Here is a 23540-nt window from a genome sequence, read left to right as displayed (position 1 = left end):
GTGGTACCGGGTCGAGAAAGGGAAAGGCAGGGCCCTACCCTTTCGAGTTTGCAGTCATTGGGAAATAATCACAGAAACGAAAGTGGAGCCTGTGGCCCCAGGAAGGTAGATGAGAACAGGGAGTGTCAGTCAGGGCGTTGGAGCAGAGACGTCCCGGGAAGCTCAGGGGTTTGTGCAGGGGTGTGAGGGGGTTCTTCCAGCATTTTCCAAGGACGTGTTGACCCAGTCGGTGTGGATCTAGCCAAGTGGTAGGCTCTCGGGAGCAAACCGACCTGCCCCAGAGCAGCATCCAGTAACTCAAACCGCCCCATTCGCAGGGCAAGGCCCGCCCGCCCCTCCTGCTGCTCCGGGGCCTGGGCGAGCAGACCCACAGCGATGGGGGAGGATGTGGCCAAATTAGGCTTTTCCTTTTGCTCCCGTTCACAACGGAAGATGGCCCCTACAGTACAAAAATCACCCTCCACACTTGCGTCAACCTTTAAAAAGAAAAAACAAACAATAATACAGATAACGCGCTTGGAAGAGGGCCTGGCACAGACGCACTGCCTGCGTCAGCCACGATGACAGTGATGGCGTAGCTAGGAGCTCCCGGTCGGGGAAGAAAGGGTGGAGGAGAAGGAAGTGACTCTCAGAAAACATAGTCAGAGCTAAAATGGAGGCGAGCAAAGGATGCTGAGGCCCACAGCCCGCGCCTTCCTGCAGGGCCAGCTCAGCCGCAGGGTGTGGAACGGGGGTTGGGAGGGCAGCGCCCAGTCCAGGGGTCATTCGCGTCCCTCCCTCGTTATCAAACATAAACCCGGGGCGTGGAGACCCGTGCGGCCGAGCGGGGCCCGCAGTCCTGCCAGGCTGGGCTCAGCCGGGCCTTCGAGGGCCCGGAAGGCCGCCTCCAGCCTCCCCGCCCCGGCTCAGGGGGTGGGGTGCCGAGCCCGGGGCCAAGCATCTGCAGCCCAAGCCGGGCAGGTAGCAACGGGACGGCCGCGCGGGCTGAGAACTACGCTCCCCAGCATGCAACGGGCCAAGAGCGGCCATTCCGTCCCGACCGCGCCTCGCAAGGAGCTGCTGGGACTTTTCATTGACCTCGGAGCTCGCTCCCGTTCGGATCCGCTCGGGTCTCCCCGGAGCCCCGCCCCTTTCGGCGAGCACGTGACCTCGCTGGGTCCCACGAGCTGCGTCCTTTGCCCCCTCTTCGTGGTTCCGCCCGGCTGCCAGGGGGCGGGGCCGCTCGCTGATTGGTGGGCTCCGTTTGGCGCCAACTAGGAAAGGGAGCGGGGCGGGGCGGAGGCGGGTCCTAGGGAGCAGCTATTAGCGCGAAAGGGCTCGGCGCCGCGACAGTCCACGAGAGAGGAGGCAGGCGAGGCGGCGGGTCTGTGCGCGGTCCGGGCGGGCGAGGGGCCGAGGACGAAGCGAAGGCAGGGTGGGCCCGGGCTGCGGCCTCTCCGCTCCGGCCGCTCTCCCTCCCCGGCCCGCCGCGTTTGTTTGGATTTAACCTTCAGGTTGCCGGCGCCCGCCCGCCCGCCGGCCTCGCGGGGTGAGCGGGAAGCACCCGTGCGTGTGGGTGGCGCCTGCTGGGGCCGGACACCCGCCCGCCCGCCCGTCCGCGCCGCTTCTTCCGCGGCAGCCGCGTCCCTGAACCGCGGGGTCGTGTTTGTGTTTGAGCCGAGGGCACCGACGGCGGGGCGCGCGGCCCAGGCCAGTGCCGGCGGGGCGGACGGGCGCCGCGGAGGCAGAGGGAGCCGGAGTCCCCCCCCTGGGCGGCCGGGCGCGGCCATGGAACTGGGCCCGGAGCCCCCGCACCGCCGCCGCCTGCTCTTCGCCTGCAGCCCCCCTCCCGGGCCGCCGCCCGTCGTGAAGGCGCTTTTCAGCGGCGAGCCGGCCGCCGGGGGCCTGTCGCCTGTCACCAACCTGACGACCACCATGGGCCAGCTGCAGGGCCTGGGCAGGTGAGGAGGGGCGGGCGGGGGCCCTCGGGGGGTGATCGGGCCGGGAAACGGGCCGCAGGAAGGGCCAGACCTGTCGCCGTCCGGGGGCGGCCCGGCCTGGCGGGGGCTCGCCATGTGCACCCTCCCCCCAGGCGGAATGCGGGGTGGGGGAGGCCGTTCGGACCCTCCAGGGCCGCCGTCAGCCCTGAGCCAGGCCCGGCGGGGTGTCGGGGCGGCCTGGCCCCCCGACTTTCGCTGCCCTGGCCTTTCGGATTGCCCTGCCTTGCCCGCTTCTGTCCTGGTCCCAGGAGGCTGTTTGGACCCTCCCACCCCCCATGCCGGGACCCCTCTGGGCAAAGACAGGCCCTCCGAGGCCCACTCGCACCCTTGGCCGCACCATCTTGCAGGATCCTCGTTTCCTGTGAGCTTGGTTCCTGCTCAACAAAGGAACGTGGCATTTTCTCTCTCGGGGTTTTGTGCAAAACCCTGGGGATCCCTCGCTCCCTGCACATTCCCGATGTCCACCCGCATGCGTGCCTAGAGCCGGGCCTTTTTACTCAACTTCCTGTACTCCATTCTCTGGGCTTCTCGGAGAGAAAAAACAATTAAAAAGAGCATCCCACCGTGTTTTCGGGAAGAGAAGCTGCTTTCCCTGCGACCTTGGACGTGGGCTTCCTGAGGAAGCACGTGTCCTGCAGGCTTGTTTTTTTTTTTTTTTTGTTTTTAATATAATTTATTTAATTGTAAGTTAATATAATTTAATTTTTTTTTTTTAATTTCTTTATTGATTAAGGTGTCACATATTTGTCCTCATCCCCCCATTCCCATCCCACCCCTCTCCCCACGCATGCCCCAATCCCCTGTTGAACTTAACCATTGGATAGTCTTATATGCATGCATACAGGTCCTTTGGTTGAACTCTCCCCCTCCCCCCACCCTCCCCCTACCCTCCCCTATCCTCCCTCTGAGGCCCGATAGTCCGATCGATGCCTCCTTGCTTCTGGTTCTGTTCTTGTTCCTCAGTCTATGTTGTTCATCATTTCCCCTAGATGAGCGAGATCATATGTCACTAGATATATACTAATAAGAACTGAATGTGAGACGAACAATAATAGTTATGCTGACAGGCAAATGAATCAATCTGTAGCGAGCTTCCCCCTGGACCAACAGTTCTTTTGAGACCCAATTTCAATGTCCAGTAGTTCCTTATGTGTACATGTCAGCACTGACCCCTCAGCTCTGGATGGTGGACAAATGGTGGTAATGGAGGTCCGACTCCCTCTGGTTTGGTCTCGGCCGAACCCAGGGGCACAGCGTCACCCGGACTAAGGGGCACGTGGCCTCACCCATACCCAAGGGGCGCGTGGTCTCACCCGGGCCTGGGACCCAGCCTCACCCGGATGGATCCAGGGGCGCACGGCCTCACCCGGACCCAGGGCCACTTGGCCTCACCCGAGCCTAGGTGCACGAGGCCTCAACGGATCCAGGGACACATGGTCGCACCCGGACCCAGGGACGCTTGGCCTCTCCCAGACCCAGGGCCACTTGGGCTCACCCGGGCCTAGGTGCACGAGGCCTCACCCGGATCCAGGGACACATGGTCTCACCCGGACCGAGGGACGCTTGGCCTCTCCCAGACCCAGGGCCACTTGGGCTCACCCGGGCCTAGGCTGCAGGCTTGTTTTCCGTGTGTTTCGTGGCTGCTCCTAGCTCAGTGCCCACAGAACACAGGCTCGCACCCCGGAAACACTCTGGCACTCATCCTAGTCCCCCTGCCTGCACCCGCCCCTTCCTCATCCTTTCTGCCGGGGTGCTGGGTCCCTGAGGTCTGCCCTGGGAGGCTGGAAGTAGCCCGTAGCTGTGGCCCAGAAACACATGGATTCTTTCTCTTGATTTCAGTGTTGGCGAGCAGCCGCCGGAGGCCAAGAACGGCAGTCTGCAGAGAATGGGCTCCTCCGAGTCCACAGATTCAGGTACTCCATCCTCGACGCTCATCCTGTGCCCGTTGTGTGGGGAGCAGTCTTGCTGAAACCTGCACTTTCACCGGGGAACGTGGCAGAGAGAACACCAGTCAGGCCAGGTCACTGGGGTTCACCAAGGTTACAGGGTGCCGTCCACTTGTCCACGCGATCCGTGGTTGCTTCCCCTGCCCCGGGATCCGACCCAGCAGCCAGTGGATGCCTAGAGAAGTGGAACAACAAACCGATCTCTCGCGCTCTAACATAGATACGTAAATAAATAATCAGTAAATCCGCACCCAAGGATACATGTGGGGAGGGGCCGGCCGCTGATCCGGGCCATGCCGGGCAGTGGTCCCACCGCCGCCTCTGGGGAGATGGGCACCTCCCTTGGTGGTGATTTTGTCCTATGGCATGGTCGAGTTTCCCGAACCTCCGAGTGAGGCATGATGGTCTGACAAGATAAGGTATTTGAAATCAAAACTATGCCAGAACATTGGTGTTGGAATGTTCTCTCCAGGGGCTGGAACTCACAGAAAGTTACTGGGTAACTTTCTGAGTAACCAAAGTGATGAGAGGGTTTTGGGCTAGTTCACGCCCTCAAATCCCATTTTCCTTGATGGTATTTGCAAATAGGCCAGGGAGATTAGTAGATATACCATGAAAATGTGATGTTTCTGACAATCGTACTAGTATAAAGACTCGATTTTATTTTTGGCATAACGTCCAGGCTGTCTTTGTGGACTGGTCTAAAGAAACAGTACTAGGGAGTCTTATTTTTTTTTTTAAGATATATTTTATTGATTTTTTTTACAGAGAGGGAGAGAGAGTTAGAATCATCAATGAGAGAGAAGCATCGATCAGCTGCCTCCTGCACACCCCCTACTGGGGATGTGCCTGCAACCAAGGTACCTTTCAGTCTGCAGGCCGACACTCAATCCACTGAGACAAACCAGTTAGGGCTTAGGGCAGTGATGGCGAACCTATGACATGCGTGTCAGCACTGACACGCGTAGCCATTTCTGATGACACCCAGCCGCATGCCGAGGATGAAACATTTGCTGCTCCTGAGGATGAAACATTTGCGACTAGAATTTTGGAGTTAGTTTTTTCCTCAAAGTGACACACTACCCGAGTTATGCTCAGTTTTTTGGCGAAATTTGACACACCAAGCTCAAAAGGTTGCCCATCACTGGCTTAGGGAGTCTTATTTTAATGACAAAATGGTGTTTTGTGTACTTGTTCCTAAAAGATACATTTTTTATTTCCCACAGGCTTCTGTCTGGATTCTCCTGGGCCCTTGGACAGTAAAGAAAAGTATGTATTCACTGCTTTTAGATGTTAGTGCTTAGAAAAAACTTCCCTTAATTTTTTTATGAAATTGGTCATACTCTGGATTTAGCTGTCCCTAGTAAGACTACTCCTGGATCCTATGAACAGTTTGGTATCTTACCATTATTATTATTACTACTATTATTTTTTATTTTTATTATTATTTTTAAAATACATTTTATTGATTTTTTTACAGAGAGGAAGGGAGAAGGATAGAGAGTTAGAAACATCGATGAGAGAGAAACATCGATCAGCTGCCTCCTGCACACTCCCCACTGGGGATGTGCCCACAACCAAGGTACATGCCCTTGACCGGAATCGAACCTGGGACCCTTCAGTCCGCAGGCCGATGCTCTATCCACTGAGCCACACTAGTTAGGGCACTACTGTTATTTTTTAAATCCTCACCCAATGCCCTGGTGGGGGGATAGCTTAGTTGGTTTTAGAGCATTTTCCCAATACACCAAGGTTGCTGGGTTCAATCCCGGGTCATGGTGAAGCAATTAATGAATGTATAATAAGTGGAACAACAAATCGATCTCTCTCTTTAAAATAAGTAAATAATAAGTCGTCACCCAAGGATATGTCCATAGAGAGGAAAGGAGGGGAAGAGAAAGAAACATGGATGTGAAAGAGAAACATCTGTCAGTTGCTTCCTGTATGTGCCCAATCCAGGGAATCCAACCCTTGACCTTTTTGGTGTATGGGACAACGCTCCAACCAACTGAGCCACCCGGCCAGGGCAACAGTTTGATTTTTTATTGATTTCAGAGAGAGAGAGAAAAACATCAGTGATGAGAGAGAACCATTGACCAGTTGCCTCCTGCATACCCCACATTGGGGATCAAGCCCAAAACCTGGGCATGTGCCTTTGACCAGAATCAGACCCAGGACCCTTCGGTCCACAGTCCTGATATGCCTGCCTCTTTTTTTAAAAAAATATATTTTATTGATTTTTTAGAGAGGAAGGGAGAGGGATAGAGAGTTAGAAACATCGATGAGAGAGAAACATCAATCAGCTGCCTCCTGCACACCTCCTACCGGGGATGTGCCCGCAACCAAGGTACATGCCCTTGACAGGAATCGAACCTGGGACCTTTCAGTCCACAGGCCAATGCTCTATCCACTGAGCCAAACCGGCCAGGGCATGCCTGCCTCTTTGCTTTATTCTCATGATTTACCTTCTGGTTTCATTGCAGCCTTGAAAATTCCATGAGGAGAATAAATTCCCTGCCTGTAAGTTAGTCCTCTAGTATATTTTGAACTAATACCTGTTTCCTCCCCACAGCTGCCAGTATGCTCTTTTTTTTTTTTTTAAATTTCTTTATTGATTAAGGTATCACATATTTGTCCTCGTCCCCCCATTCCCATCCCACCCCCCTCCCCACACATGCCCCCACCCCCCTGTTGTCCTTAACCGCCGGTTAGGCTCATATGCCAGCACACAAGTCCTTTGGTTGATCTCCCTGCCAGTATGCTCTTAATCGTAGACATGAATTTAGACAATGAAGTCTTTTCCTTAGTTTCAAAAGCATTCGAACATTCCTAAAAGCTACTTCAAATCTGCCTCTTTTGCCTGCACCTCTAATTACCAGCTTTATGGAACCGGGAGGGGTTCTTTTTGTGCAGACGATGTTATTGGGAAGGGGTGACTTGTCAATCCCAAGTCCCTGCTGAGGGCTGTAGACCTTTGGGGAGTCCATGTGAAGCCACGTAGTGGGAGCTCACGTTCTGGCCACATGACTGCAGGGAGAGAGGGTGGGTGCCCCACGCATGGCTTGTCTTTTCTTTCGAGAACAGTTGCCATTGCCTTTCTTTTGTGTTCCTGACCTCCCTTTTCCACTTTGGCAGCTGAAGTTTTTGGGATGTAGTCCAGCTCTGAAGAGGAGCCATTCGGATTCTCTGGACCGCGGGGCCTTTCAGCTGATGGACCCGGAGGAGAATAAGGAAAACGTGAGTGCTGCTCCGGGGCCGAACTTGGAGCAGAAGCAGAGCCCACAGGGCAGTGGCTTGGGGCCGGGGCCGGGCTCCTTCCGGGGAGAAGGCACCGTGGGCCTGGGCGGCAGAAACGTGGGCGTGCATCCTGCCGCGAGCGCGCCCTGGCGAGTGGTTTCTTCCTGTAGGGTTTGTCTCTGAGCAGGAACAGCCGCGTCCTGTAGGGCTGTTGTGGGAACTCAGTGAGCTGACCCAGGCCTTTCACATGGTTCAGGAAAGCAGGCATTGCTCTGCCGGGAGCTCTTAGGAGTCCTTACATCCATGGAGAGCTTGTCTGGAAAGGTCTGCCCAGGACTTCCTTTCCTCCGTGTGCGCTGACCCCGGCCTGGGCTGTCGGTCGCCTTAGGAAGAGCGGCTTGATGGCGTTTGAAAGGAGAGCGGGCAAGTCCCTGGGAGTTTAGTCACTGAAACGGCCGCTGAGAGGCTGAGCTGTGCTTGCCGTCCGGAAGTCCAGGCTTCTTGCTGTATCTCCCCATCTCCTCTCCCCTCTCCTTTCCCCACTAAACTGCCAGTTCATCCTCCTCACAGCCTGACACTCAGTGGGAGACCTGCTTCCACGGGCTCTCCCATGATGCCTAGGCCAGCTGGTGAGAGACCCGGAAGAGAATGAGCTCCTGCCAGGCTGCGGCCTCGGGGGAGTGGCTTCTCCCTGGACCAGGTGCAGACCTGGACCAGGCCCGGTGTCCCGGGTCCCCTCTCCCTCCCAGCCTTGGCTTCTCCCAGGGTGGCCTGCTTGGAGCCTCGTTCTAGAAGGGAAATGGCATAGGTTAGAGTTGTCCTGGCTGGCTGTGAAGCCAGATTTCAGGCCATCACAGCCTGTAAGGTCTCGCCCAGTCGAAGGGGGACGATCGGGTTGATGAGCTGATGCACAGACAGCACTTGGCCCAGTGCTGGCACCCGAGGCCTCTGGTGTCAGCTGTCACTGCCCTGAGCACGGGAACGCGTTGTTAAGTGGGCACCTTAGGGAAGTGCTTTTAGATGAGCAGGAAATGGAACCACAGCGTGTATTCTACCACTTCGGACTTCTTTCCCTCCGCATTTTGTGAGATTTGTCGTTTGGTTTTTCCCCCATTGCTTTTAGTACGGAACACAGTAACTTTATTTTAAAATGCGTTTTTATTGATTTTAGAGAGAGAAACATGGTTCAACTGCCCTCTGCGTGCCCCCTACTGGGGATCTAGGGATCAAGCCCCCAACCCGGGCATGTGCCCCAACTGGGACTCGATGCTCAACTAACTGAGCCACTCTCTCAGGGCCGGGATGCAGTAGTTTTACGCTCGGAAAAATTTGTCTTGTGGGGAAGAAGGGGGGAGTGGAAAGCTCTCAAACAAATGTGCAGTGAAAAGCTTTGGCTCCCAGGCATGTTGACTTGGCTTTAGATTTTAAAAATGGTTGACGAGCTTATAAGTCAGTGTTTTGTGGACTTGGCAGTGACGTGCTTGTTAGGAAATTCCGCCTGGTGAGAAAAACAACGCTGTGCTAGAAGTCAGCTGTCGACAGCCTTTGAGGTGCTTAGCTGCCCAGACCAGTGTTGGAGTTAGGTCAGAAACGAGACAGTCCTTAGTTGGAGGCGTTTACAGAGTGACCAGGGCCCACTCCCTTGTCCGTCTGCCTGAGGTATCGCGAAGGCCCTGGCTGGTGCCATAGACCGTGGAAGATGTCTCGACTGTACTGTCTTGCAGGAAGCCTTTGAGTTTAAGAAGCCAATCAGACCCGCATCTCGTGGCTGCCTGCGACGTGAGGAGGGTAACGATCTCTTCACCCGGAGGCAGAGTTCTGCCCCAGCCCGGATGGTACGTGCTCTGGCTCGTAGGGACGCTTCTCACGGGAAGAGAATCCAAGCACCGTAACCCGGAACGGAAGACACCGCAGCAGCTCTTGATGCCTTTCCTTGGATCTTGTCTTTTGAAACTAGTTGGTCACATTTCTTGGTGTTTTTGCTGTGTCTGGAGAGGAGACGGGCAGAAGCTGAGTGAGAGACGGTCTGTTTGAAATACTGGACTTGAGCAAAGGCTGTTTGACCTGGTCATTCTGGGAAAGGAATGTGCAGGCTTCCTGGGTCATTCTGTGGTGGGCTCCATGTCTCACGTGAAACCTGCTCTTTCCCAGAGCATCCTGGTGCTGAGGCACTGACTGCTGTTTGCAGGGAAGACCTGAGCTTCTCTCAGAGGCGCTGAGTACGAGTTGTGGGTCTCAGGGAACCACTGTCTCTGGGCTGCTGGGTAGTGAGGGGCCACTGGCCCAAGGGCACTCATTTGCCGGACAGAAGCTGTCATCCCTTCCGAGGTTTTCTCCTGGCGATCTGCCCGACGTGGACAGAATGACATTTGTTTCCAGGTTTTGCTGGGAACATGCTTCTGAAAATACAACTCCCCAGACTGGCTTGTGGTCTAAGGAATGAGTCAGCCAGTATTGCTCTAACATTAGCACAGAGCATTTTTAAAAATGATTTTATTGATTTGAGAGAGAGGAAGGGGACGGGGAGAGAGAAACATTGATTGGCTGCCTTCTTCACGCCCCTTACTGGGGATCGAGCCCACAACGCGGACATGTGCCCTGACTGGGAATCGAACTGGTGATCTCAACTGTGCCACACGGGCCAGGGCAGCACAGAGCACTTTCATGTTTTGTTTGTTCGTTTTTTCAAATGATAAGAGAGTTTATTTGAAAGTTACGGAGGTGGTAGAAGTGAGCCAGTGGGCTGCCCAGGCTCAGGAGACAAGTTACCGAGCAGAAGGCCCCGGAGCTTAGGCGAGAGAAAGGGGAAGTGCCGGGCACTGGGGGGAGGGAAAGGCATGGCGCCCGCGGAGGGAGAAGGCCGTCTTCTCACCTTTCCTCTCACAGGCCTGTGAAGGAGCTGAATTGCCTGTTACACATGGGAGAGTGGTCCGGCTTTAGGTGATGTGCCAAGGGACACGGTAACCCTTTGAGAGCTGGGTACCCAAACTGAACATGCTTCGTGTATGTGCGTGTGTGTGCATGCGTGCTTGAAGCCAGCATTTCCTGTGATCACCTGGCTGCCCTAATTGCAGCCACTGCGGTGTAAACACGAGGACAGGCAGTGCTAGCCTCATGGGGTGGATTTGCTCGTGTCAGAGGGTGTTTGCTTTGTATCCTTTTAGTCTGCAAGCACGGCTTTCTTTCCTCGTATGGTAGAGGAATCGTGAAGGAAGGTGATCTGTTCAGAGATTTGTGTGTCATTTTCTGTAGCACGTCTGCATCTAGGGGGGTCAAGAACCGAGGTCACAAACTGGTGTTGTACCCAGTGTGAGCATCAAAGGGTGTTGTCCATGATCGCTGCCTACCCTGCGTTCCGCTGGGTGAGACCCGAGACCCTGCAGTGCGCCCGGGGTGCTCAGGCGCCTGTGGACGACCAGAGAGCGCCAGGACTTGTTTATGTTGAGAAGCAAAGCGAGGGCCAGCACAGCAGGCTGCTGCAGAGGATGCTGGGAGTGGTCTGCCCAGGGCCACTGGAGGATCACGTACTCATGCCCCAAAGGGATGTGGGTCTCAGCGATACTTGTAGGGCTGATGTGGGGCCCACCTGTTCCTGTGGAGGGAGATATGTCTGAGCTCCCTCCCTGGCTTTGGAAAGCACGTGGAAAAGAAGTAAAGTGTCCGCGATGCTCGCTGACTGGCTTAAGTTTCCTGTGTCGAACACATGGGTTGCCTGTGTTCACTCCAAGAGGTCTCTTTCCTGGGGAGGGCGTGGCGGGGAACTAGTGAGCCCTGTGACCTTTAACCTGCATAAGCATTGCTCCTGGTTTGTTCAGTACAAGGGAGGCTCACCTTAGAGCGTTGGGCGACTTAACTGGGAACATGCAAGTGGAGATGAGATTGCCTGTCGGAACGGGCCTGACCTGAGCTTTCGCTGGGCCACGTGGTGGTCTCCGTGGACGGCACCTTCTCGCCCTCCTCATTCTGGCAGATGGTCATCTTGTCACAGCCCTCGGCGTGCTGTGTTCACTGGTTACAGCTGCTGATAAGCCCGTCTTTCCAAAAAGGCTCTCCGGGTCCTGCTGGCAGGGAATTGCTTCGGGGAAGGGTTCTTTGTGAAGGCTACTTGGCCTCACACGGCTTAGTACTGTATGTGGACAGCGAATCACTATTTTTTCAAATATATTTTTATTGATTTCAGAGAAGAAGGGAGAGAGAAACATCCATGAGAGAGAGAATCATTGGCCAGCTGCCTCCTGCACACCCCCTGCTAGGGATTGAGCCCGCCACCCAGGCATGTGCCTTGACAGGAATTGAACCCGGGACCCTTCAGTCCACAGGCCGATGCTCTATCCACTGAGCCAAACCAGCTAGGGTGACTCAGATTTATAACCTGGGGTTCATATTCCTTTGATGAGTAGTGCTAAAATTTTACTTAAATATTCTGTGTTTTCTCATAACTAATGACCCATCCGAGGAGATCAGAGCTGATGGCTTACTAACAGGCATGACTTCTGTCTTGTAGCTTTCCTCCAACGAAAGAGAGAACAGCGAGCCAGGGACCTTCGTTCCTCTCTTTATGCCCCAGTCCCCCGTGACTGCCACTCTGTCTGATGAAGATGATGGCTTCATGGACCTTCTTGATGGAGAGAATCTGAAGGTACGGGGTGTTTTCCTGTCGGTTCCACTAACTGCCCCGGGAGAACCCGTGTGAACAAGTATGGTGGGGAAGAAAGGTCCAGCGATTCCCCAGGGCCTGAATTAGCTGATGTTTTTGTTTATTTGGTGAGGATTTGAAATGTCCTTCTGGATTAAATTCCGTACCTCCTCCTGTATGCATAGGGGGGTGCTGCGTTCAGATGGACTCTAAAATGTGATCCTCTTCTCGCTGTACAATGTCGGGGAGTGGGGAAAAGAACATTAGATGGTATTTAGGCAAAGTCACACCAGCGTTTAAACCAATGCTCATCTCTGCGGACCTTTGTCACGTTCTCTCTCTAGAATGATGAGGAGACCTCCTCCTGCATGGCAAGTCTCTGGACAGCTCCCCTGGTCATGAGAAGAACCACAAACGTGGTGAGTGGGTCTGGTGGGTCATTGGGCCTCTGACTGGCTGGACTAGAGCAAACAGGAAGTTAACCCGCTGCTCACATCACCACAAGAACCAAAAATGGCTTCATTTGAGGTTCTGTTTTGGGGTCTCTGGGCCTTGACTGGTCACTAGTATTTTCTCGTTAATGCGCTCTGCCTTTTATTTCCCTTCAAGTTTTTTGTCCTCGTTAATGTGTGAGGAAGTATCAGTAATGTGTGTGCTTGCAGTTCTTGTTTTATAATTTCTCGTTCATCCCAACCTTCTTGGTCAGCTAATGCCCTTTCTGTACAACCCTGGCCTCTGAACTCTGGGTTAAGATCACTGGATGATATCTGGACAGTATCTGCTAAATCGCATTTAAGAAATCAGTTGTTCTTAAGCGACATACGGACACCATCCACACCCACTCCCCCAGCCTGAGCCGCAGCCACGGCTCCTCCTCCTCGGAGAGCCCTGGCCCAGCAGAGAGGATGCAGCCTTGCCCTGTTTCACCAGGAGAGAGCGCCTGCTGGATTGCCCTGTTTTCTTTAGGGTAGAGAGGGCCTGCTGGATTGCCCTGTTTTCTTTAGGGTAGAGAGGGCCTGCCGGACTGCCACGTGCTTTCCTGTCCACGGAACGTGGAGAGACGGCAGCACACGCGGAGCACAGCCAGGAGAACACGGAGACTCGCAGCCATGAGCGAGGGGTGGGCTGACGGGTGGAGCGCTGGGACAGGGCTTCCTGGGAAGAGGAATGGGCCTGGTTCCTCCTGCGGAAAAAGAGCAGCTGGTGCGGGACCACACGGCCTGAGCCGAGCGAGGAGCCGGCCCTGCAGGAGCCGGCAGGGCTGTGTGTGGAGCAGGAAGAGCGGAGGCATGGGCAGTCAGAGGGTGCCTCACGGGTGGGCAGGGGAGGCTGGTGGTCACCCAGGAAGGAGTGCTGGAGGGGGACCCAGCGACAGTGACTGATGGCCCTCAGCACCGGCTGTGGGTGCAGGTGGGCGTCGGTGTGGCCCTGCGGAGCGGCGTTCACGGGCGGTGGCCCTGGTTAGCCTCAAAGCAGCCTTTCCCCGGAGCGCTGAGGAGCGGGCCCCTCTGGCACTCGGCTCTCAGGCCGCTGCTGTCTTCTGTCCCGGGGTCTCTTGGACCTTTTTTTAAAATCCTCATCCAAGGAGGGAGGAGACATTTCCATTGACTTAGAGAGTGGAAAGGAGGGAGGAGAGAGGGAGGAAGAGAGAAATATTGCTGTGAGAGACACAGCGATTGGTTGCCTCCCACACACGTCCCAGCCGGGGGCAGGGATGGAGCCTGAGACACTCTGGTATGTAGGCCGGTGCTCTGACCACGGAGCTGCAGCCGGAGCTCCTGGACTTCGTGTCCAGGCTTTTCAACATTTGCACACAAAAATCTGCCCAGCATCTGGAACACGGTTTATCTCGGCTTTGTACTCAAAGATTCTGTTTTACTTGTAGGTATCCCCACCTGGAGTTGCGTTAGGACAGTTGTGGAGCGGGAGGTGCTGAGAGCATGGCTTGTGGATAATGGGTTTTATGTGTTTTCCCAAAGGGCAACCGGTGCAAGCTGTTCGACTCCCCTCCCACGGGCAGCCCTGCCCTGCGCTCCTTGCTGAAAAGACCAGACCCGTCCCGAGAGCTGTCCCCGCCCGGAAACACGAAGCGGAGGAAGAGCGTCCCCAGGGCCAGCCCCGGGCCGGCAGCCAGTCCAGAGAAGCCCCGGGAGGTGGGTGCTTCAGGGAGAGCGACGCCGGGCTCTGCTGAGGCCTGCCTTCTGCTCTCGTTGGCTGAGGGGTGTTGGTAATCGCCGCTTGACGCGTTTGGATGACGGCTGCTTTCAAATCTTTCTCAGGCTTCCAGCATCTGCCATGGGGTCGGCTTCTGCTGGTTGTCTTTTCCATTCCGGTGGAGGTTTTCCTGGCTCGTGCTCTGACAAGTGGTTTTTCAGTTGCATCTGTACATTTTGGGTGTTTTCGCAGGTCTCCTCTGACAGTGTGGGGAAGGTGGGATGGAAGTTCAGGTGTAAGTCACTGCCCCAGCTCGGCCTCGGGGCATGTGTGTGGGGTGGAGGAAGCCTCATTTTGCTGGGCAGCAGTGGGATTTCCGCTCCCTGCTGGCCTCCATTGACATCCTCCCAGTGGAGTGGAGATTGGGCCACTTTGTTACAGCTAGGCAGAGGTACAGCTCCAAGCTGCTGTTAATCCTCACCCGAGGATACTCCTCCAAAGGTTTTTAAGAGAGTGGAAGGGAGAGGGAGAGACACATCGATTGGTTGCTCCCGCAGGCGCCCTGACCGGGGCTGGGGATCAAACCTGCAACTGAGGTACCCTTGACCAGAATCAAACCCTTCAGTCTGCGGGCTGACAGTCTGTCCCCTGAGTCAAACTGACTAGGGCTCGTCCTTTGGACCAGTGACCCGTCTTCAGAGCCCTGTCTCCGGGCAGAGGCCCCTGCGCCTCTGCCTCCCTCCCTGTTTCCTCCATGAGCTAAAGCCTTGGGGACGGGATTGCGTCCCCGCTGGGAGGCTCCATTTTCATCAGCTGTTTATATATGTTGGCTTCATAGACTTCCTGGTTTGAAAGCTATTTTTCTTCCTGAAATGCCCTGTTTGGCTTACTTCCAATTGCTTTTATTTATATAATTTCCTTGCATCGCACTGTCCTACATCGGTTTTGGTATTAGCATTAGACAATTAGCTGGGAAAGGGCCGTATTTTCTGTAGCATGAAAAGGTTTGAACAAACAGCCATCGTCTAAAAGGCTGATCACAGGCATGGGAACATCAGGCCTGATGCCTTGTATTTTATAATTACTCTAGGTGCCTGATACTTGAGGAAAGTTTGTTTTTCTTTTATTTTTTTTTTTAAATATATTTTATTGATTTTTTTACAGAGAGGAAGAGAGAGGGATAGAGAGTTAGAAACATCGATGAGAGAGAAACATCGATCAGCTGCCTCCTGCACACCCCCTACTGGGGATGTGCCCACAACCCAGGTACATGCCCTTGACCGGAATCGAACCTGGGACCCTTGAGTCCGCAGGCCGACGCTCTACCGGTCAGCGAAAGTTTGTTTTTCTAATTAAAAGCAGAATTCTAGGTTAAAGGGCAAGAACGTTTATGAAGCTGTGTTGTGTACATGTCAATAAATTGCCTTTGTTTTTCAAATCTGGGTCTAAAGAAGTTCTGTATGTTGCAGTTGGTTGAGAGGCCTCTTATCTAGACCCAACCTCACTTTTATTCCTGCTTGGGGGAGGGGCAAGGAAAACTTGGTTTCAGGGAAATTCGCTGAAAAAAATAGGCCTAGTTAGTGGGCCTTCTTTTTTCACTCTAGATTCAGTCAAATAGGAAAAGTCTTCCTTTGTTAAGTGTAAACATGGACACTTTAGTCTCCTTGTGCCGTGTCCAGGGGAGTGTTCTCAGAAGCCCTGTTTCCAACCCTGGCCTCACTTCCCACCTTGGATTCGTTACAGGTTCTACATCTGTCTCCCGCCTTGGCATCTCCCCCAAAAGGGACCATTGAGACTATTTTGGATAACGACCCAAGGGACCTCATAGGAGACTTCTCCAAGGTAATGGGAGCCTCTGGCTATAATGCAGGGTGGATGGGGCTACCTACCCCCCCGCCCCCGCCTTCCCCTCTGAGGTGGCTCCTGGGTGTCCCCACGGGACACAGCTTGACATTTTTAAAGGTCTGTGGGATGGTAGACCTCACCGGTGCTGATCAGAGTCTAAGTAGGAAGCCATTCTCCAACCCAAGGCAGGCTCTCAGGGAGCTGTGTTGCTTATTATAAAGACAGAAATGCAGAAGAGCGTAAGCAAGCAGAAAGCTATAGCCTCCCCACAGATCTGTGTCAAAAGGTTTTTCAGAAGGTCCAGGATTAAAACGGAAATTCTCACCTGGACATGTGCCCTGACCAGGAATCGAGGGTGGCCCCTTGGTTCCGAAGTCGATGCTCAGCCACTGCTCCACACTGGCCGGGCGCGGTAGTGTTTTAAAGCTGCCTCTCCAGCAGGAGCGCAGCGTAAACATGTGCTGAGTCTCTCTCTCTCTCTCTCTCTCAGGGCTATCTCTTCCACACGGTCGCCGGGAAGCATCAGGATCTCAAGTACATCTCTCCAGAAATTGTAAGCCATGCTTTCGGAACCTGCCTCGCGTGAACTGTTTGATTCTCGTTATTTCCTGCAGCCAACGCTAATTCTCCTGGCCTTTCTCCACAGATGGCATCTGTTTTGAATGGCAAGTTTGCCAACCTCATTAAAGAGTTTGTGATCATTGACTGCCGGTACCCATATGAATATGAGGGCGGCCACATCAAGGTAAGGGTTCCTGAGGCCGGGGGTGAGCCCTGCTGTCGTGGGAGGCATAAAAGGGGCCCTTGGCAGCGTCTGTGACTGACGCGGGGGTTGGGACCCCTGGCTGCTTGTGAGCTCACAGGCTGGTGTAGAATTGAGAGGCTGCTGTGGAAAAGGCACTTGCCTCCTGGGTGCTCACAGGATGGTTCCTGGTCTGCACGGCTGCCACGCTCCGTCACCCGCTCGGCATGTCCGGGCGGTGCCCACTGCTCCGAGCCGGGCCTGCAGACCCCGGGCCTGGCACAGGGCTCAGTTAGGCCACCTGTGGGAAGGGGTGTTGGGACACACTTTCCTGGGAAGGAAGTAGCTGCTTGTGCATTTCAATCCTTTAACCAGTAAAACAGTGTTGACATGTGGTGAGGGAGCTTTAAAAACGCTGCTCCTGTTTGTCACTGTCTGTGGCTTTTGAAAGTCCCCGAGTTCACACGTAGCACTCGGGAAGTGCGCGCGTCGTGGCGTGTTGAGGCGCCCGTGTAAGAGCTGCGTGTGGGACCGCGGGAGGCGGTGCTGAGTCTGTGTCTCCGCAGGGCGCCGTGAACCTGCACATGGAGGACGAGGTGGAGGACTTCCTGCTCAAGAAGCCCATCTCCCCCGCCGACGGCAAGCGCGTCATCGTGGTGTTCCACTGCGAGTTCTCCTCCGAGCGGGGCCCGCGCATGTGAGTGTGGCCGTGCTCCCCGCAGCCCCGATGGCCGGCCGCGGGCCATCCCCAGGCTGGGCGGGCACCGGGCACGGGGCTCGGGGTGTGAGAGCACGGATCCCCGCCCGTGTGGTGGTGTTCTCTGAAATGCTTCCCCACTGAGCAGCCACCTGATGCCGCAAGCAGCTTCCTGGCGTGGAGCGAGTGGGCGGGGCCTGGCCGTCCCGGTGCAGGGCTTGCGGGCTTCTCCGGTCCCGCTGCCTCTGGTGCTGGACGTGCCCCTGCCTCTGCCGGCACCCCCTCCTGAGTGAGCCCCCGCCGCTTGAGGTCTGGCTCACTGCTCAGCTTCCTTTACATGGCGGTCAGCCCCCGCCTTCCTGTGTCCCCGCTGTCCTTCCCTCTACCTGGGGCTACTGTCCCCCGGGGACACCTGAGGTGCCGTGTGGTGGCTCTTTGTTCACACGCCAGCAAAGTGTGGCGTCCTCACTCGGAACTGGATGTGGTGCTTGAAACGCGTCCAGTCCGTGCTTGCGCAGGAGTGGGTTGTATGCTCGCACGGTATTGCCACATTGGGGGGAGGGGCGAAATGCCCCATACATCCCCCTCATTGGCACACACTTCCGCTGGGGCTCTGGTGTCTAAGGCCCTGTTGTTACCAAAGCATCTTTTATGCCAAAATAGGTGAAAGTGATTACAGTAGAGCAACATTCACTTGAGGTTGGAAGTAATATCGGCCGCTCACCAGCATCCTCCGCACTCGCTAACGGAGCGGGGCTGGAGCTGGAACGGCCCGAGGTGCTGCTATTGAAAGGCTGGGGGAGGGGCAGACAGCTGCCCAGCCATCGTCCGTGTCCCTTCGAGAGGCCTGGGACCGGCCAGGTGCGCGGAGGCAGAGGGCGTGGCCGTGGGCAGGTCTGACGGGACCCGCTGCAGGGCATCCCAGTAGGGAGACAGGATGCCAAGTGCTGACAGATGAGCGGTGGCAGGGGGGTGCAGCTCAGTGAGGAGGTTCCGGGAGAGACTTCTACGCCATGGTCGTGGCCACCTTTTTTATTTATTTTCAGTAAGTTTAAATCCTTGAGGGGTACAGCATTACACGGATTCTGTGTCCAGTAGCCTTAGCGGGAAGGTTGCTTCGGAATTCTCCGTGAGCACGAGTTACCTCTCCCCAGATGACTCTGGTTCTGTTTGGGTTGCCACCAGGAGTCACTGTGTTGCTCCACAGGGTCCAAGATGGCGGGAAAAAGCGCCACCTTTTTATCTCGGACCATTGCAAAGCCTTGGCCGAGTTTCACCTGATCTCATCAGCTGCTAGCATGTCGATGCATTTGCACACACAGAACCACACACAACCACAAGCACCTGGCAGGTGTGACCGTCCTAAGTCTGTCGGCAGCTGTCTCCCGGGGGCGGGACTTTGCCGTGCAGCACACAGAACCAGGGTCACCCGCAGCGGTGGCGTCTGAGCAGACCTGACGCTCCTCCTAGTGGGACTGCACTGCAGGTCCTCGCTGTCCCTCTCCGGTGCTGTCAGGGGTGGGAGGTGGCAGCGGACAGGACAGCCCCTGCCTTTGAGGAGCCTGCGTTTCAGGATAGTCCGGGACCAGCCGGCATCATAAACGTGTGGACTCTGCCGTCCGTAGGAAGTGCTTCTGGGAACGAGCAGAGGCGGGGCTCCCGGCTGGGGGGGGAGGTGGAGGCCGTGGCCGAGGCAGAGGCTGGGCGTGCTAGGGCTGGTTCACTCGGAGACAGGGAGTTGGGGAAGACGTGTCTGCCTTCAGTGCGGAGCCGTGGCACTGGCTGGGACACTCGGCTCCCACGCGGCGGCCAGGGTCCCGCTCGGCACTGAGTGCTGCGGCCCCGCCCGCTCTGCCAGGAGCGGGCTCCTGTTTCTCTGCTGGAAGCGCTGACCTGCGCCTTCTCCTTTGCAGGTGCCGCTACGTGAGAGAGAGAGATCGGCTCAGCAACGAGTACCCCAAACTGCACTACCCTGAGCTGTACATCCTGAAGGGCGGGTACAAGGAGTTCTTCCTGAAATGCCAGGTGAGGTGGCCTCTGGGAGCATGGCGGCCCCTTGCCAGGCGGGACGGTGGGATCTGCCTGGTGGTCACGGCTGTTTTGCCGGGTGTCTGGGGATTTGCCCGGCGCAGGAGGGGCCTTAGAACCCACTGGCGGCTGCATTGCTGCTCAGTCTCCCAGCCCCGGGGAGGGAGCAGGGTTAGGAGAGAGACAGATGTACCCTGACCTCGCCCCCCCTGTCCCCTAGTCTCACTGCGAGCCCCCCAGCTACCGGCCCATGCACCACGAGGACTTTAAAGAAGACTTGAAGAAGTTCCGCACCAAGAGCCGGACCTGGGCCGGGGAGAAGAGCAAGAGGGAGATGTACAGCCGCCTCAAGAAGCTCTGAGTGGCGGCCGGCGGAGAGCAGCGGCCGGCGCCTGCTCCATCCCCTCCCCTCTTCACTGCAGAGAAACCAGCGAGGGCGGTTTGGAGAGAGGCCTGGGGCTTCCCTGTACGCCTTCCCTCCGCACCCCGAGGAGGGAGCCAGAGCGCCCTGCTGGCTGCACCTTCTCCGTCCCTGCTTCAGCACCGTCTCCCAGGCCGTCACCGTCCCAGTGCCGAGCACGTCAAGCCCAGCTCTGCCTCTGGGTCCCTCAGCTGGAGGAGCACTGGGCCTTCCTGGGCACTGGACCCCGCGTGAGGGGAGGGGAGGAGCGAGTGGAGAGAAGTAAGACCACGGAAGCGCTGCTGGCAAACTCCCAAGACAGCTGGGAAGGGATAGGCCACGTCTTAATTTATTCAACCTCATCAATCACTTTATTATTACTTTTAACTCTGGAGACTTATTTAACTGCTTCAAGTCACAATACTGCCGTTTTATCATCCCAAGACTACCTCTGCTTTTAATTAAGAAGGAAAAGGAGGGGGAAGAAGAGGCAGCCTGCGTGCGGACAGAACTCGCTCTGTCACCCAGGAGGCACTGCGGTCCTGGCTGCTGCTATTGAAAGCCAAAGACAGACACGGTGGGAGCGGGCACTGGACTCGGCCTTGGCGACGGGGCGTAAGCTAACCCGCCGGACCTACCTCGAGGGCACAGATCCACTTGGGGTGGCCCTGCCCTTGCCCCCGTTCCCGGGACGGTGCCTGGTCTGGGAGTCAATCGGGAAAGCACTTCAGGCAGCCTCCGCTGGCACCCCTGGTTCGTGGGGAACATGGTAGCGAGAGTACCCCAAAGTGGGGGCAGGGGTGGGGGGGCTCTGGGACGGGGGAGTGTGTACTGAGTGTCTTCCTTCTGGCACTCTGGTAGCTTTGGACTTTAAGAAGAGTCATTTTATGAGTCAAGGAGTATCAAATCAGTGTTAGCGCGCCCCCGAGGGTGGCAGCGGGCTGGGAGCCCTGGCATTGAGGGCGTGGGTGCTGGCGTGCGATGACTGGAATGTTTCTCGGGCGGTATGGTGGGTTGGAAGGTAAAACTCCGAGTTTATCATGTTTTCCCTGAGGGGCAGGGAGTGATGGGCCACGTTGCCAGCTGCCTCCTCATCCAGCCCCACGGAATGGGGGTCTCCAAGGAACATGCCGTCCTGGGAGCTGGGCCGACGAGACCGATTCTGGACAGGCCCCGTTCGGCTCCTCTGGTCCCCACCCTCAGACACCAGCCCCTCACCACCTCTGCTCCCTTGGGGTGCAGCCAAGTTTCTTCTGCACGAGTCAGCCCCCCTCTTGCCTCGGCTGCCTGTTGGGGTGGGAGGGAACCAGTGATGCTGGGATGGCTGGTGTGTTCATGGGTTTGAGTTGCATTTGACTATAAAACAATCTTGTTAGAAAAGTATGTATGTGGGGAGCAGGAGGGGACCTCCACTCGGTCTCTGATCTTGTTCGTGGGGATTCTGTTGGTTGAATGCCTGGGAGGAGGTGGTGGCCTCCGGGTTGTACGGCGTGGCTAGCTCCGCTGACCAGCCATCGCAGGCTCTGAAGTAAACCAGTCTTGAACCACGCTTGGCTTCGTGTTTTTTTGTCGAATTGATTCAAAGGGATTGTTTGCCTTTAAGGTTCGGGGACTCCACGTGATGAAAACCAGTGGCTGGGCAGCCACATTCCTCGAGGCCACAGGGCTCCATTAGGCCCCGAGTCCAAAACAAACGGGTTGAGGTTGCATGGCCTGAGGAACAGGGACAGCCGCAGCTGACCGTGGGCACTCCCCACGAAGCCAGTTCCCGTGGAGGAGGCAGCAGCCAAAGGGCCCTGAAGAAGGGGGTTTGGACCGTTTTTGGTTGACTAGAGGCCTGATGCATGAGAATTCATGCACTGGAGGGGGGGTCCCTCAGCCTGGCCTGCCCCCTCTTACAGTCCGGGAGCTCCCAGATCACTGGTGGGAGGAGACCCAGCGATCAGGGGAAGACCACACCCATCACACCTCTGCTGCTGCCACTGCTGGCAGCGCAAGCCTCGGCGGCCCTGGTTACCTGAGCCTCGGGCAGCCCTGGGCGGCTGGGGGCTGAGGGGAGTGGGCGCCACCATCTTGTGGCTGTGGGCAATGCCAGCTTTGAGGGTGGGACAGTCAATTAGCATATTCCCTCCTTATTGGCTGTGGACATGACAGCATGAGGGTCAATTAGCATATTCCCTCTATTCGATAGGATAGTGTTATAGGTCTCTCCCGTTTCCCTCTGGAGTTTTGACTTCCGCAAGGACCAGCGAGGTAGTAAGTCATGGGCCCCCATGTGATGCTGGGGGTGATTGCCAAGATGGAGAAACGCTGGAGCAAAAGTTACAAAATAAGTGACGCCTGCCCAGGATAGAAAAGAACTATTTTTAAATCTTACATAAATGTAGCAAGTGCTAAAATCTAAGCTATTTCACTCAGCTTAACCGAGACAGTGTGCTCCCTTCTGATTTGTAGGGATAATAGAATAATAGAAGCATTATTCCATCCTTAAAACATATAACATGTGCCGAAACCGGTTTGGCTCCGTGGATGGAGCGTCGGCCTGCAGACTGAAGGGTCCCAGGTTTGATTCCGGTCAGGGGCATGTACCTTGGTTGTGGGCTCCAGCCCCGGTTGGGGCGCATGCAGGAGGCAACCACTTGATGTGTTTCTCTCACATGGATGTTTGTCTCTCCCTCTCCCTCCCACTCTCTCTAAAAACCAATGGAAAAATATCCTCGGGTGAGGATTAACAAAACAAAAAAGTTTTAATTAATATAACCACGTAAACTCCGTCTTATGGTGGAAATAGCCAAATATCTACTTATGATTAATATCTACATACTTAAAAGCACATATAAGATGTTAATTTAAACATGCTTAAATCTGTCGTGTAAGTGTCTGATTTCTGCAAGATCGCTGCCTTTTTTAATCACGGAGAACTTCAGACGTGTGGATGGGAAAGCGGTGTGTGATCACACATTCCCAAGTGGGCAGGTCACGTGGACAGTCACGCCCGGCCCGCCATTTCCTCCGTGAAGGGTCTAAGCAAGCCCCGCCATTGTTCTCACATCTAGGTGAACGCGCCTTGGAAATGCTGGAGGTGAAACCTCTGGCAGGCAGATCACATAATCTTAACATTCCTGAACCCAGTGATTTCCAACCTTTCTCATCTCGTGGCACACATAAACTAATTACTAAAATTCTTCGGCACACCAAAATTATATTTTTTAACTTTTTTTTTTTTACTGATTCCAGAGAGAAAGGGAGAGGGAGAGAAACAATGATGAGAAGATCATGGATTGGCTGCCTCCTGCACACCCCTACTGGGGATCGAGCCCGAAACCCAGGCATGTGCCCTTGACCAGGAATCGAACCCGGGACCCTTTAGTCTGCAGGCCGATGCTCTATCCACTGAGCCAAACCAGCCAGGGTGGCTGTTGTTATTTTTTACTTATTTTTAAAAATATACTTTATTGATTTTTTACAGAGAGGAAGGGAGAGGGACAGAGTCAGAAACATCGATGAGAGAGAAACATCGATCAGCTGCCTCCTGCACACCCCTACTGGGGATATGCCCGCAACCAAGGTACATGCCCATGACCGGAATCGAACCCGGGACCCTTCATTCCGCAGGCTGACGCTCTATCCACTGAGCCAAACTGGTTAGGGCTGTTATTTTTTAAATTTGACAATCTAAGGCAGTGGTTGGCAAACTCATTCGTCAACAGAGCCAAATATCAACAGTGCAATGATTGAAATTTCTTTTGAGAGCCACATTTCTTAAACTTCTTCTAACGCCACTTCTTCAAAATAGACTCGCCCAGGCCGTGGTATTTTGTAGAAGAGCCACACTCAAGGGGCCAAAGAGCCGCATGTGGCTCGCGAGCCGCAGTT

General features: G+C 55.4%; 1 protein-coding gene across 2 annotated transcripts; it reads left to right on the top strand.

The window, feature by feature from the left end:
* Positions 1 to 1332: 1332 nt before the first annotated feature.
* On the top strand, positions 1333 to 21213 carry CDC25A (cell division cycle 25A). 2 transcript variants are annotated; one of them, XM_054729873.1, is made up of 15 exons: positions 1333 to 1940; positions 3819 to 3892; positions 5152 to 5194; positions 6409 to 6445; positions 7061 to 7162; positions 8887 to 8997; positions 11667 to 11801; positions 12143 to 12217; positions 13778 to 13951; positions 15696 to 15794; positions 16288 to 16350; positions 16444 to 16542; positions 17106 to 17236; positions 19150 to 19261; positions 19485 to 21213. In XM_054729873.1, exons 1-15 carry the CDS (start codon positions 1768 to 1770, stop codon positions 19623 to 19625), a joined length of 1569 nt encoding a protein of 522 aa, XP_054585848.1. In that variant the 5' UTR covers positions 1333 to 1767; the 3' UTR covers positions 19626 to 21213. The 2 variants fall into 2 exon arrangements, with proteins under 2 accessions (XP_054585848.1, XP_054585849.1); XM_054729874.1 differs by lacking the exon at positions 8887 to 8997.
* The last annotated feature ends 2327 nt before the right edge of the window (positions 21214 to 23540 follow it).

The sequence above is a fragment of the Eptesicus fuscus genome, chromosome 18, assembly GCF_027574615.1.
Source record: "Eptesicus fuscus isolate TK198812 chromosome 18, DD_ASM_mEF_20220401, whole genome shotgun sequence".
Classification (NCBI taxonomy): Eukaryota; Metazoa; Chordata; class Mammalia; order Chiroptera; family Vespertilionidae; genus Eptesicus; species Eptesicus fuscus.
Note: the sequence above shows the minus strand (reverse complement) of the source record. Positions and strands in the feature narration are given on the sequence as shown.

Bases quoted from the DNA above. Each gene is read 5' to 3' on its own strand.
- CDC25A (XM_054729873.1), top strand. From the start codon at position 1,768: ATGGAACTGGGCCCGGAGCCCCCGCACCGCCGCCGCCTGCTCTTCGCC. The intron at 13,952-15,695 runs GTGGGTGCTTCA...GATTCGTTACAG, and splicing joins GTCCAGAGAAGCCCCGGGAG to GTTCTACATCTGTCTCCCGC. The intron at 19,262-19,484 runs GTGAGGTGGCCT...CCTGTCCCCTAG, and splicing joins AGTTCTTCCTGAAATGCCAG to TCTCACTGCGAGCCCCCCAG.